General features: G+C 44.0%; 1 protein-coding gene across 1 annotated transcript in view; it reads left to right on the top strand.

Annotated features, from left to right (window-relative positions):
* Window positions 1-3,374: 3,374 nt before the first annotated feature.
* The window catches only part of LOC137904604 (adhesion G protein-coupled receptor L2-like), a 58,339-nt gene continuing 48,324 nt past the window's right edge, over window positions 3,375-13,389 (top strand). The window contains exon 1 of the mRNA XM_068748802.1: window positions 3,375-3,438. Coding sequence (XP_068604903.1) covers window positions 3,375-3,438 — 64 coding nt within the window. The remainder of the gene's footprint in view (window positions 3,439-13,389) is intronic.

The following is a 13,389-nucleotide window of genomic DNA, read 5'->3' as shown; positions in this document are numbered from 1 at the left end:
TCTGCCTGTAGTTCATCTCTTACTTCTAGCCCATCAACCATTTTCTGATGTTTTTTAAATTCTCCTCTCGCATCAAATGTGCCCCCCCCCCCCCACACACACTCCTGAATGTAGGACATGGGGGGTGGGGGGTGGGGTGCAAAAGTCCTCAAATTAGAAGGTATTCAAAGTGTGTAAGATGAATTATTGTGTTGCAGGACGCCACATCTCTGTTTCACTTGTACGTTTGCAGCTTACACCTGGACTTGCGCATTAGCTTTGTCCCGTCTTACTTGGTATGTATGTATGCGCTCGTCATCGCGCTCTTCATCGCACTCTCCAAGTCGTTGACAATTGAAAATAAATTAACATTCCAGGGCTTTATTTTTTTGTCTCCTCTAAGCCTGTGGAGAAATCTTGGAGGCGAACCCAGGAGGTCAGCCCATACTCACAGGCTGTCAATCCTTCGCACTGACCCCACCGCCCCTGCCTTTCTCCCACTTCCATTCTTCTCCTCCTCTGCGCTCCCTCTCCCATCCATTCAGGCCCTCCCGGTTGAGACCCTCTCACCCTCCTCCTCTCCTCTCTCACATCACGCTCTCTTTCATTGGACACCTCTCTAGGCTGAGCGAGGCAGGCACAAGCTTTGCCGGAGCAGATTCCCATTCATCCACCTGACTGTTGCACACACAGCCTTGTGTTTCACGTACAGACATGTGGGCTGTCTCCTTCTATCCATTTGTTTTCATTTGTTTTAATTTGCTCGCCGTCCTCTTTTAAATGCGTGCTTATTATTTCCATCAGGGCTGATGTGAAAAATTAGCTGTGGGCTGTGATTTTCTCCATTATCTTAATTGATGATAGATTTCGCTCCTTGGGTTTCTACTGTGTGCGTATAAGAGACAAAGGAAAAACAGATGTCTCCAATGTTTGCATATCATTTTTCATTAAATTGCGGGGATTTGTTTTGTCTTGTTCCCAGAAATAAATGCTGTTAGTCGTGGAACCCGAGGGGGCCGGTGGGGGGGGGCATATATACTTATGTTTTTGTAGGAAGAAGATCTCATGGCGCAAATGAGAATAAATATATTTTATTTTCTTAGTTCTCTTCTGCTGTAATGTTGAGCTCATTAAATTTTGTGTAGGTGGCAACAGTTAGTCATAACTACATATTTTTCTTAAAAATATCTGCCGCAGTGGAACATGATGATCATTATGTGGAAATCGCTGGCCGAGTAACAAGTAACCTCATTTCCAGGCTTGTGGTGGGGGTTCTTGCTGATAATTCCTCAGCACATTCTCTGAGGGGTTAACGAAGCTTCGCTTATCTCTTTAAAATCATTTTCTGCTTGAGAACATCTTAGCCCCCAACAACCAGCACCCCTCTGTTCCCTGATGGGAAATTGTGATACATCTGTCAATGCTTGTGTAAAGCATCTTAAATGTCACCCGCCTAATCCTTTTATCTCAAATCCGTACTGATTCCGGGCCGGAGCTGCACCAAACAAAACGGTTTGTTAGGAAGATGAGCATGCCTGTGTCCTGCGCCGGTTTAAGAAAAAGAAAGGAGAGACGCTGCTCAGCGAGGTGACGGCTGATCAGGAGGAAGAACCCTGGGGAGGCGAGGGCAATTCTGCATCTTTGAGGCCTGACAGGCTCAGGTCCCCTGTTGTCTGGAGGGGCTGGGTAGCTCAGCGGGCCCCAACAGGCCAGAAGGGCAAGGGGATGCCCCCCCACCCACAACAGTTTTCAATCTCCCTCTGTCAACCATCATTACGGCTACCCCACGGCCCCAGGCCTCACATTTGCAGAGGATAAATGGCTGAGGAAGAAGTCATGTGTGTGTCTCGGGAGATCTGGTGTTCTTCCCAATATTGAGCTGGTTGCAGTCTCGTTAGAAGACCTGCGAATACGAGCAGCTTCACTGCACTGCTGGTGAGCGTCTTGCTGAGCTGGAGACCTTTTACCTTCCATTTGGGTCTTATCTGATCTGGTGGGGTGCCACTGGAGGATAAACAACTGGAAGAGAAATAAAACCACAATTCCTGCGAAAACCACCCAAGTTTAACTAATAAATTGTGCGTTGGCTTTATGGCTTTATGTGTATTTCCTCGGCTCAGACTCTGCTGCACAACTGCTCAGCCAGGGCGACCTCAAATGCAAATAAACTCTCAGGCTGACTTAGAGTAGTTGCAGATCCAGTCAGGTTTTCAGCTATATTATCCCCCCCCCCCCCGACCAGCCAAAGGACATGTATAGAATGAATCCAACATAAATTAGTATTCAGTTTGCTAACGTGGAAGCTTTCCATGTTGCAGGTTTTTTTTTGTTGCCAGCACATTAAGGACGATTGGAACCGACTTCTCTGTTGCTTAAATGTACGGAATTAGAAAATAACCAGGGTTGCTGACGGGAAGCTTTGTGGGAGCGGCATTCAAAAACAGGAAACATTCGCTCTCCCTTGCATAGCGACGGATACCGATTGGCCGATCCTGTTTATGGTATTGATTTGTGTCCACGTTGAGATGCTGGATGACAGCCACAAGGGAATAAATGTGCACCCGTATGGATGGCATTTCTGCATGTGTGCACGCATCAGCAGGAGTTTGCACATACTGGGTTTCATGTTCGTGCAGGCATGCGTGCTACCTGTGTGTGTGTTTGCGCTTGCGCGTGGCATTTCACATACGACACAACACACTTCCTCCTTCGTGTGCGACTTTGGTTAGCATCTTATCTGTCTGATGTGAGTCTGTGCAAGATTGTAACCTTTTTGCTGCTTTTGCAGACAAAAGCCTGTTTTTGTCTTCCCTTGATAAGGAAGGAGACAAAAGTAACTCACAAAGCCGCTGTGTCTCTAATGGCGTCCTGTTGCCGCAGTGACAAGCTCGCTCCCGTGGGGATCTGGGAGTAAATGGGGAAAGGTTGTACAGGGAAGAGTGGGAAAATAGGGCTGTGTAAACATGCAGCCCGAATGCACCAGTGCATGCTGAGTAGTGCAAAGCACCAGAGACATTCACCTGCTACGTCTTGTTGTTCGCACCATTTAATATCGCTGTGGAACATTTGAGAAATATATTTGCTCATTGAATGTAATAACAGTGAGACTTTTTTTTTAATGGTGTTGGATTGCGTTTTATGCAAAAACCTATTAAAAAGTGCAAAGAAAAAACAGAAAGCATTTTTCCTGAGGCTGTGATGATTCTGAGCTTGACCTTCCACCTTCCATCATCTTTGTGCTTTTTCTTTCTTTTTTTTCCAGATGACTGCGGATGCTTCTCCACGAGCTCCTGATCGTTGACACCCCCCCCAGTATTTTGCTATCCTGCCGCAAACTGCGTCTGAACTATTATTATTAGCCGCCGCCCTCCCGGATCGTTTGCATACAGCCCACGATGGCCTCTGCACTGTGGACGCTTCCAGTGTTGCTCCTTGTCTTTTGCTTCCCCTCCTCAAAAGGTGAGTTTCCATGGCGTTGCGTGGCAGGGAATAATATTAATTGGGTTGTCGTGAACCTTTCAGGAAGTTATTTATTGTCAAAGTGATAGTAATGAATTTCATTTGCACTAATTTCCCGGGGTTTAATCATTGTTGCTGTTCAGCGGCTTCATCCATGAGGTTTCGGCTGAACTCATTAACCCAGGGACGCTTTCATCCAAACAGCACTGTGCTGACATGTCTTGTGCTTGCCACCGCACCTCTCCTGCACTGCAACCACAGAAAATACATTCATTTTTAGATTTGCACCTGAATGAGATTGCTTTACGCAGCCAGAACACCTGCAGGACTCTTGATTTAGCGCCAGAAGTCATGAACTGGGAAAGACTTTGTCAATGTTTGAATGTCTGCCATGACATCCTAAGGCTCGTCTTTGGTACCCCCCCCCCACCCCCTCCCGTCACTTTTGATTAGTACATTTGGCTGTAATTACTAAGCGTTGTCACCCGACACACCCGCCTGTTACAATCCCATCAAATCAAATGTTGGAATGTCTGCTTAATGATCATCATTAAATTTTCCCTTTTTTTGCTCCCATTGTAAAAGGAAATAAAGTAACCCAAGATTACATGTTAGTGTGCCAAGCGCTGATTAAAGATAGCTGCTGAATCGCATTATTTTATTTTAGTGGCTTTCTTTTCAGCGTGGAATGGAATTTATTTTCTGTAAAAAAAAAAAATCTCTCCGTCAGTTATATTTGAGGTCTGGCTGTGATGTACAATTTGTTAACAATGAGAGATTGCTACAGAGAAGATTATCCCAACAGCCCTTCTAGTATATGAATGGATTCCTTAGTGGTAATTTTGTCATTTTTAGGAAATATTGAAGAGGCTTCCGGAGGCATTTGGAGAATTGCCCTTTGATTTGGCCCGGCTTTCAAACCGAGTTGAATGGCCCTGTTGAATTTCTTTAAGAGGAACGCTGCTTTGGTATGCAGAGAGTCCAGGTTTTGGGTTTCAGTTGATGTGAAGGCTCTCAGGCCAAGGAATGCATATTTGCCCATCTATCAATACATGTGTGTGTGTGTGTGTGTCCCTCTGGAAACAATATCTGATTCTATCCACATGCTGCTCACCTTCAGCCTGTCCAGCCCTGAGGGCTGGCATCCCGCCGCTTATGAGCTACGTGTCCATCAGAGGCCCTGCAACAAAAACTCTCCTTGATAATTACCTCCTGTCCCTCCCCAGGAGAGAGTCTAATCAGGTTATCTTTTTAATCCAAAACATTCCTCACACTTTAAATGACTGAAGTCTATTTTTTTTGTGTGTGTGTGTTTCTCCCTACTGGTTTTTACATTCCTGCAGCACACACATGTTGTCAAGCATCCACTCGCCTGCTTTAAAGGTTTTAGAGTAATTCAGCCCAGTGCGTTGCTGCCTGCCTTTACATGGCTGTGCTACGAGGGCTCGCTCTCACAGCTCTCATGGGATACACACTACCTGTCAGTGCAAGCATATTATCAACACAGTGGAGGACCAGGCGGCAAATTTGATTGTGGATTTGGCAGCGGCACTCCCCTCATCGGTTTGTTGAGACAAATCAGACTTGCGTTCATCAGGTTGCCAAAAACGCAACTCTAAACGAATCTGGTTAATTTTTCTGTGCCTTTTCTTGGCAAAAATATTGAGGTAAAACAGTCACCCAAAATAGTTAGCTATTGCTCATTTCAGACTTCTTGATGTGTCAGTGACAACAAGCAGCTCTGAGCCGCTATTTTGTTAGAAACGTGGTTAAATAAAGTGAATGAGTAGGTTCTTTCCATCATGCCATCAGCAACCACAGTCTGATTTCACTGGGCAAAAATGACGCGTGTTGTTTTTAATAGGACAGATCAGACTGTCGCTGGTTCTCATTGTGGCTGCTCTTTGTTCTTCCATTCACACTCTATCTTGCTGACAAAAGAAAATGCATAAAATTTAAATTTGGTCCTGTTTGGCTTTGGTGCATTTTTTATGAACACCCATCAATGTCTGGCAGATTCATTTGACTGCCTTACAATCAAAGCCACCATTGTTTCACCCAATGAATTTTTTTTAATGGGAAGGCCCTCCACATTTAAATCCAGTGCAGGAATGGAATGGTGTGTTCGTATTCCGAAAATCTGTTCGACTTCCGGGGCATTTTAAACTCTGTTTTTTCATTCGAAAACCGAGTCGTTCGGGTCCCATTATAGGAAACTAGGTCACAAACGTATGGTGCATTAGATGCTTCAGACCGCCCAGTCTACGGATATGAAAGAACACAGAATTCAAACGGAGAAGCCGGGACGGTAGGGCACGTGCACAGACACGTACCGACTGCTGTGAGAGAGTCAGAGCTGTTATCTGAGTCTTTAAAGTGAAGAAAGAAAGATTTAGGAGGGATTATGTCGCGCAGCCTGGGTCAACACTTTCAGTTGTGTTTGAATTCCAACAGGAGGGGAAGCGCCTCCGCCTTCATATCGGAATATTTCACAAAAGGGAAACGTCAAAGATTAAGTGGTTCATGCTTGATAGCTCTGTGTCGTAGCTGCAGAGACAGAGCGGGGATCAGGCTGGAGAGGACATATTTATTCAGGTCCTGTTAGGTTGCAGACCGGACAGAGGGAGAAATGAGAGGCATTAACTCATTCGTTCAACAAGGGGCGACTTTTTTCATCGTGAAATATTCCTTGGTTAAACACACCAGCGCGCTTGTGCTTCCCCATGAAAGGCCGTTAAGGTAAACAGTGCGTCTTAGCTCAACATTTGTCTCGCGCAGTGCCAGACGTTGTGCTGATGGAAGGCCCTCCCATGAGCCTCACTGGTATTTCCAGTCCCGCAGTGGCTGAGTGGGGAAGCCATTGTGCTTTAAAGTACTCTCTGGCCTCGGGCCATACACATCCAGTCTGTCATCTATTGATATGCTTTCGCTTGCCATTTTGCAATTCATACTGAATGCTGAAGGTCCAGAGCAGGGCAAATCGTGAATTATCAGCTAAACCAGGGATTTCAACTGAAGTCCAGTAAGTCCAGTCTGAATTCTGAGGCCCTTAATCCTTGACCTTTACTCATAATAATATAATTTAATTATAGAAGGTTATAATAATATATAAATACCGATTCACTTTACTTTTTACCTGCTATGTAAAGAGTCTTTGCTGCCCGGATCGAGGAATCTCGCAAGCTGAGCTTGGCTCACGGCCCACCAGTTAATGACACCTAAGTTAAATCATGGCCGATTCATCGGAGACTGTTTCAACTGAGTGGTGAGAACTAATAAAAAAAAATCACAATGACGCATTAGTCTTGTGTTCTACCCAAGTGGAAGTGTTTCCAGAACCGGGGGGGGGGGGGGGGGGGGGGGGGGTGGTTCTTCTAATACAGTACATTATTATCCAGGTCTTCAGTTTCTGTATAGAGCAGCAAGCACTGCGTCAAAGTGTGCTGCTTTAATAATAACCGAGGACCTGGAAAGTTTTGAATGGTAACAGAACTTGAAATGGAAACGAGGCCGAGTCACATCTCCCTGGGATCAGTGTTTCACTCAGAGGAAATGAAATACAATATCACCCTTGATAGGGTCATCCTAGATTTATTGCAAATGTGATTTCCTGAGTGCAATTTTGGTAAACCAAAAAGTTGCACTAAATGTCTCTATCTAATATGAGAGTGTGAGATAGTTTTTTTTTTTGGGCCTTTAGGAGAGAAGCTGGTGCTTTATTGTGTGTTTAGATGTGATTGTAAAGCTCACTTTTATATGGCCAGCTGAGGAGCAAACACTTTATTACACAAACAATTTATGGGCCTAAGAGCTACAGTGGTCTGACAGTTTGATTTCATTTGTTAAGCATGCTTTAAATCTCACTTGCTCGCAGTATCTTGGAGCAGTTCAATTCACACCCCTTATGGTAACACGTTGTATAAACATTGGACCAGATGCCTACCTCACTCTTTCCTTTCTTAAATGCTGTTCGCACTTGGGCTTTTTTCTTCTTCTTCTTCTCCAGGCAGCATAATTCAAATAATAGATGAGCCCGGCTTACAACCACAAAGTAGTTTGCCTCAGAATCTAAACTTTTGGATTTGCTCAGTGTAAGTCGCTGCATCACAGGAGGGTTCAGCTGTCATAACAAAGTGACCCATTTAATGTTGAGAGGAAGCAGAAGGTTTCATATAAAACCCAGTTCATTCTATAGAGAGCAGGCTTACGTTTACTGTGTAGGGAGAGGCTTTTCCAAGGTTTGAAAATAACCCCCCAAAAAAGCAGTATTTGTGGAGACAACAAGAACCTGTTGGATTTTTACCATGGTTCAGTGGTCACCCAGTGTCTTTAAATAACTTGAAGACATGTCAGAAATCATTTTGTTTGAAACACAAGGACTAAACCAGCTTGTAAAAACAGAGGCGAGCGCGTAACATTTAACACCGAGGGACTTTGTGCAAAGGCAATCAAAGCAGATTGCTGCTCTGACTGAATACCTGCGGCAGTTCCATTTCCTTTTTAGCGCAGCCATGCCAGCTGTTTGTCGTCACATACATTTTAGACATCAGCTTTTTTTTCTTAAAGAGAGCTTCATTTGGAGACACATCAAATATAGAAGAACACAGCAATCACTGGGAAAAGAGAGCAAAGCAATCGCTGCGTTCCTCCATGTGTCAAAATGACTCCCTGCCAGCCCACCAAAACCCAGAGCAGGTACGCAAGTAGGGAACGACTCACATTTGTGTTACGGCTGCTAATGATTTGCACACATCCTAATTTTAAGAATGCAGTTTTGTTTGCTTGTTATCACTCAGGTGTCTGTTTTTAAGACTATAAAGGAGGACAACATTCCGTGTGACTGAATTCAATGAGCGGAATGTCCAGGATTGGATCTCTCGCCTTGTGTCTGCCGGCGACCTCCCACTATAGGCGATGAATGCAGCTCTGTTGAACTCACTGTATTAGTAATCTCCTCAGGCTGAGAGTCGGCACCACAGAGCATGAGCACACTTTTTTTTTGTGCAGGAATTAAATGTCACCTCAGGGTGGGTCACCAGCAAACAAAAGGCCACCAGCCGATTTGCAGGTATAAACAGTCCAAGATAAGGAAGCCCTCTCCTGCCGTGCAGGAAATTGAATAAGTACGCTGCAAGAAAATAGTCAAAGAAACAGCCGAGCACAAAGGACGTTTTTGTTTGCCTTACGCTATCTGCATTGACCCCCCCCTTTTGCAGCATGCATCTCCATCGAGTGTGCGGGTTACAATGGCCTCATCAAGGATGACGGGCAGGAAACCGTCTGTTGTCAGGATCTTCCCATCTGTGCATTGCTTATCAGTTTGTCTTCGGCTTGCAATGACCGGAATGCCAGTGGAAGGCAATGGGGCAAGGGCGTCACACGGAAGCCAATCAAAGTGGCCAGTGTTCCAGAGAAAGTTGATGTTCTTGCCAAGGGATGTTCTGGATGTCTTATTTTCCCAGAGTGTCCTGGTAAATCTCAGCGACCTGAAATTTATAGAATAAAAAAATCGCAATTAAGGATCTGTTTTATCACTGATTTCTCAAACAACAAAATATAAAATATTTCGGCTATTGGCATGTGGTATTGCCAATTACTCACAAAACCAAAGCATCAGCCCCACAGCGAATTTGTTCAATTATCTGACATTGCAACAGCTTGCACAAGCAAGCAGCAGTCAGCAGGCAGTAAATACACCAGTAGTGTATCTTGGTAGGGGCGATACCAGTGTAGCTTGTTACCCTTACCTTGCAGACTGTAGCAGAGTTTTTGAAACTCGACACGGTGTGCATATATTGAATGCATTAACCTGAAACTCGATGCATGCACAAATACTGTCGTCCAGTGCAAGCACAAGCATTAAAACCTGGAGAAGCTTTTATTTAAGTTAAGCATCAATCAGAGCAGATCCTTTAACGCAGCTCTTTCTGCCGGTTTCATCAACTCTGCTCAGAGGGAAGCGACAATATTTTATATAATGAACTAGCAATGAACTAATTGTGTCCAAACATGCTCTCCTGGGAGCCTATTGTTTTTTCATCTTCCACGTTTCTTTAAAATATTTAGCCTCTGTGATAGTTATTTGTATCTTCATAAAAGGGCTGTTTTCTTAATAAGGTAGGTGTAAAATTACACTTTGATCGGATTGATGTGTTTGACAAGAGGAGACATTACATCTGGTGATGCTCTCCATCAGAATCGTTTGCTATTGCGATTAGTTTTGAGCTCTGACCCTCATTCATAGGATTTTTAAGATTCAGGTCTGTTATGATGTGCTGCTCTTTCCTTGCTGGTTTGCTTTCATGCATCCCCACAGGGCCAGAGGTCCTCCAACCAGTCAATGGAGGAAGAAGCCCAGATCCCCGTGGCCACATTAAGACAGAGCTTACATGTTCTCTCTATTTTCCCACTTCTCTCTCCCTCGGGAGAGTCTTCTGCAGCTGAGCCGGCTGTTCTGCTCAAGCAAAAATGATTACCGATAACTTTCTCTACATGTTGTGTAACTTCACTCCGGTTACTGCAATGTCAAATCTTAAATGTTCATGCCAGATATTTTGAGGAAATTGTGGAAGTTTCTTTTAAAAAATAAAATAAAAATAGGATTGGGGATTTTTCAGCTTTCATACAATTTGCTTCAAAATGTGTTTTCATTTTTTTTTTTACATGAATAATTTCACATGCATGCCTCTCAGCTGAGCCACATCCTACGAAGGTTGCATCGAACGAGCGAATGCATCGTGGTGGATTCACAAGGCCAGTTCATTTCACCGACTCCTTCAAATCTGTCCATATTTTCAAGGGCTAAACTTGTATTATGAGACATAGCACATTTTCTTTCTTCTTCTCAAAGCAGAAGGTTAAACGGACACTCCTTTGCAGCCGAGGAGACAAACTGAAATACCTAATTTCTTTCATAATATAAAAAAATGTCATTAAAATATCTTGATCCAAGTTCTGTTACCAGGGCTCCTGCTGACACGACTGCAATAATTAAAGTTTAAACGTTATTATTACTACTACTACTGCTTCTACTACACAACATTTAGACCACACCTTCCTAGACAGCATCCTTTCAAGGGTTGCAGCACATGAATGGAGACAAAGTTAGTAGTCCCATGAATTAGTTAGTAATTAACCACCCAGTCAAACGAGCTAACTCTTTGGTTAGTCACCTAACAGGCCTCCAGTGAGCCTTAAAGTTTGGTGAGACTCACAGACAATCTTACAAAGACTGGATCCAGATTCTGGGCGATGTCTTTATTCACATTTCCAATGTTGTATGTGCGCTCATCATGCTTGCTTCCTGTGGAGTCAATGTTATCTTATAAATGCAGTGATGATTTAAAATGTTGATTGACTCAAGCAGAAATGGAATATGGTTTTTTTTCTCCTCCAAATTGCAATGATGTGTGCGAATTTGAAAGTCTTTTGGCGAACTTTATTGGAGATTGATAATGGCAAGCATATTTTTTGCCACAGCTGCTGAACAGGGTATTGAGAAGCTCCACAATCATAACACCCAGAATAAAAATATGATCTGATATTGATATGAATGTGATTGACTATTGCTGTGGTCACATAACCCTGAATCCGTGTGTTTTCCAAAGATTGGAAACACCCATTTAGGGCTGACGGGGTTGATTGTTCTTTTGAACACTGCGTAAATGGAACTGCCTGAGGAGTTAAGTGGCAGCAGCACTGTCTGTCAATTTTAACCTGACAAACATGAAAGAATGACAAATCCTTACCCCATTAACCCCTTCAAGGACACAAGTGTCGACACATCAGACATGATTCGTTCATCTCACTAATGCATTTTTTTGAGTGAAGGAAACAGACGAGACCGGGGCTTTGATATAGAATGGCGTCTTTAAAATTCGAGGTGACAACACTGAATGCGTGCATCATCAGAAAGAGAAAAGAGATATGACTCAGAGCGCTGCGTCTAACCACAAATGCACTCTGTCCCATATTGCCAGTTTCTATTTTGGAATGCTTATATCGGAATCAAGAGTGTCTGATAGCAGCTGTGTGGGAAAGGCGGGCATAGCCCCGGGGTTTGTGGTTTCTTCTGACACTGTCTTTAGAAACAATACCCAGCAAGGTGGATGAGAGCAAGGACTAAAGTGTCCTGGGAAATGGTGCCGTATGTCCAACTAGATTTTCTTAGTTTCACTGCATTTCAACTCTTGTGCTGAAATGTGAGCCGCTGTGGCGTAGTAAGGAGTTCTCAGGGTGTTGTCTGCATTTGAAAAGGCAGATGTTATTTTTGCAAATCCCAAATCTCCCTTCTCATCTCCCACCTCACCCCTGCGTGTCTCTCGCTTCTTATGGGCAGTCATGTGCTACATTTGGGAACTTGTGTCGCACTTTTTAGGTGTCAACACCGCAGGTCTCACGCAAAAGACACGGGGAAATTTTGAGTGCTGTCTTGTAGCTGCTGGATTTATCAGAGCATTTAGCTTTTTAGGTATGTGAACAGACAGTAGAGTGTATTTTTGTTTTAGTTTATGCATAAAAAGATTACCGCAGTGGTCTCATGAATATATATTTTTTTAAGTGATAATTTTATTCCTTGGCGGCAATCAGATCTTTCCACTGAACAGATTAAAAATGCTGCAGTACAGAACAAAGAACCGGGACAAAAGAGCCAACACACTGCCGCCCCTTAGGAAATCTTTCCTCCATCAGAGCAAAACATGCTGTAGGACCACGTTGTCATTTCGGATATTGGATTATGGAGGCATCTCCTGCTATTGGAGGGAAAGCTTGACTCCAAGAGCTGCTCTTTCTTCGTGAGATGTTGGCTACCAGTAGTATCAGGAATAAAAACAGCCTTTAAAGACAAACAATCCTGAAGTGCTCCTGCTGTGACCACGGTGGGGGCACTTTTATTTGACTAAAGGCTACACCCTCCTTTATGCTGCAAAGAAAGCATCCCTGTCAAGCCCAAACTCAGAACAATGGGGGCCGGCCTTGGGGAAACGGGGCTATTTGCATGCAGCTGTTTGCCGTATCCAGGACCACAAAGGCCAATCAAAGGAGCCTTAATACAGAATGACAAGCGTCAACCGACGCCTTTGCTCTCTCTGTCTGTGCCCGCCTTTACCACTCCGTCTGCCCTCCAAAAATGGCCCAGTTATTTTTTTTAACGAATCAACATTCCTCTAGTTCCAACTCCAACTGTCTGATGCCGTGTTGCTGAAAAGTTTACAAGGTGTAAACTAAGGTTGGTAAATAATGCACATTTCATAGAACAGGTCAACCTTAACATGTATGTCGAGTTCTGGCACTTGCAGTCGCCAAACGCTGCAAAATCACGACAATAAAACCTCCATTATCTTTTCATTGCATCTCCAGGGTCACTAAAAGCTACAGTTTCAGATGCAACCATATCTGTGCCACAGTGCCACTTCCAATTTCAGGGGTCCTGATAGGAAACACCATATGTATTATGAGGTGGGGGTTGTCACCAGTGAATTATAGGCTGTCAACCGGAGAAATAGAAGAACCCGGGATGCTACATATAGAGAAAAGGAGCTGGCCGCTGCTTTGCTCTCTCTCTCTCTCGAGCTCAATAGAAGGCTTAGCAGGCAGGACTAGGGGCAGGAATCAGAAAAGCTACTTTCCTCACAACTACTCACTGACCAGAATGCAAGATAAGGTCTCTTGTCATGGAATTGTGAAGACAGCCATTGACAGTGGTTTTCTTGGCCATTTTGACTAAATGCTATGTAAAGAACATGTTTCCGTACTGGTTGTGTAATTTAGTGTTGGGAACAAAATCAGAGAGCACAGCCCTGTTTTCTCTCTTCCTGTCCACGTGTGTAAACACATGAACAGGAATTTGTGTTATGGATCCTTCCTGCAGCTTTCTTGACTTTGCTTTCCCTGCAGCTGGTGGCCTTCTGTCGCAAGTCTTCATCTTCTGCAGAGTTGAGCAGTCAAACA

The sequence above is a fragment of the Brachionichthys hirsutus genome, chromosome 15 (genome assembly GCF_040956055.1).
Source record: "Brachionichthys hirsutus isolate HB-005 chromosome 15, CSIRO-AGI_Bhir_v1, whole genome shotgun sequence".
In the NCBI taxonomy this organism is placed as follows: Eukaryota; Metazoa; Chordata; class Actinopteri; order Lophiiformes; family Brachionichthyidae; genus Brachionichthys; species Brachionichthys hirsutus.
The sequence above is the reverse complement of the archived record's forward strand: the minus strand, read 5'-3'. Positions and strand labels throughout refer to the sequence as shown.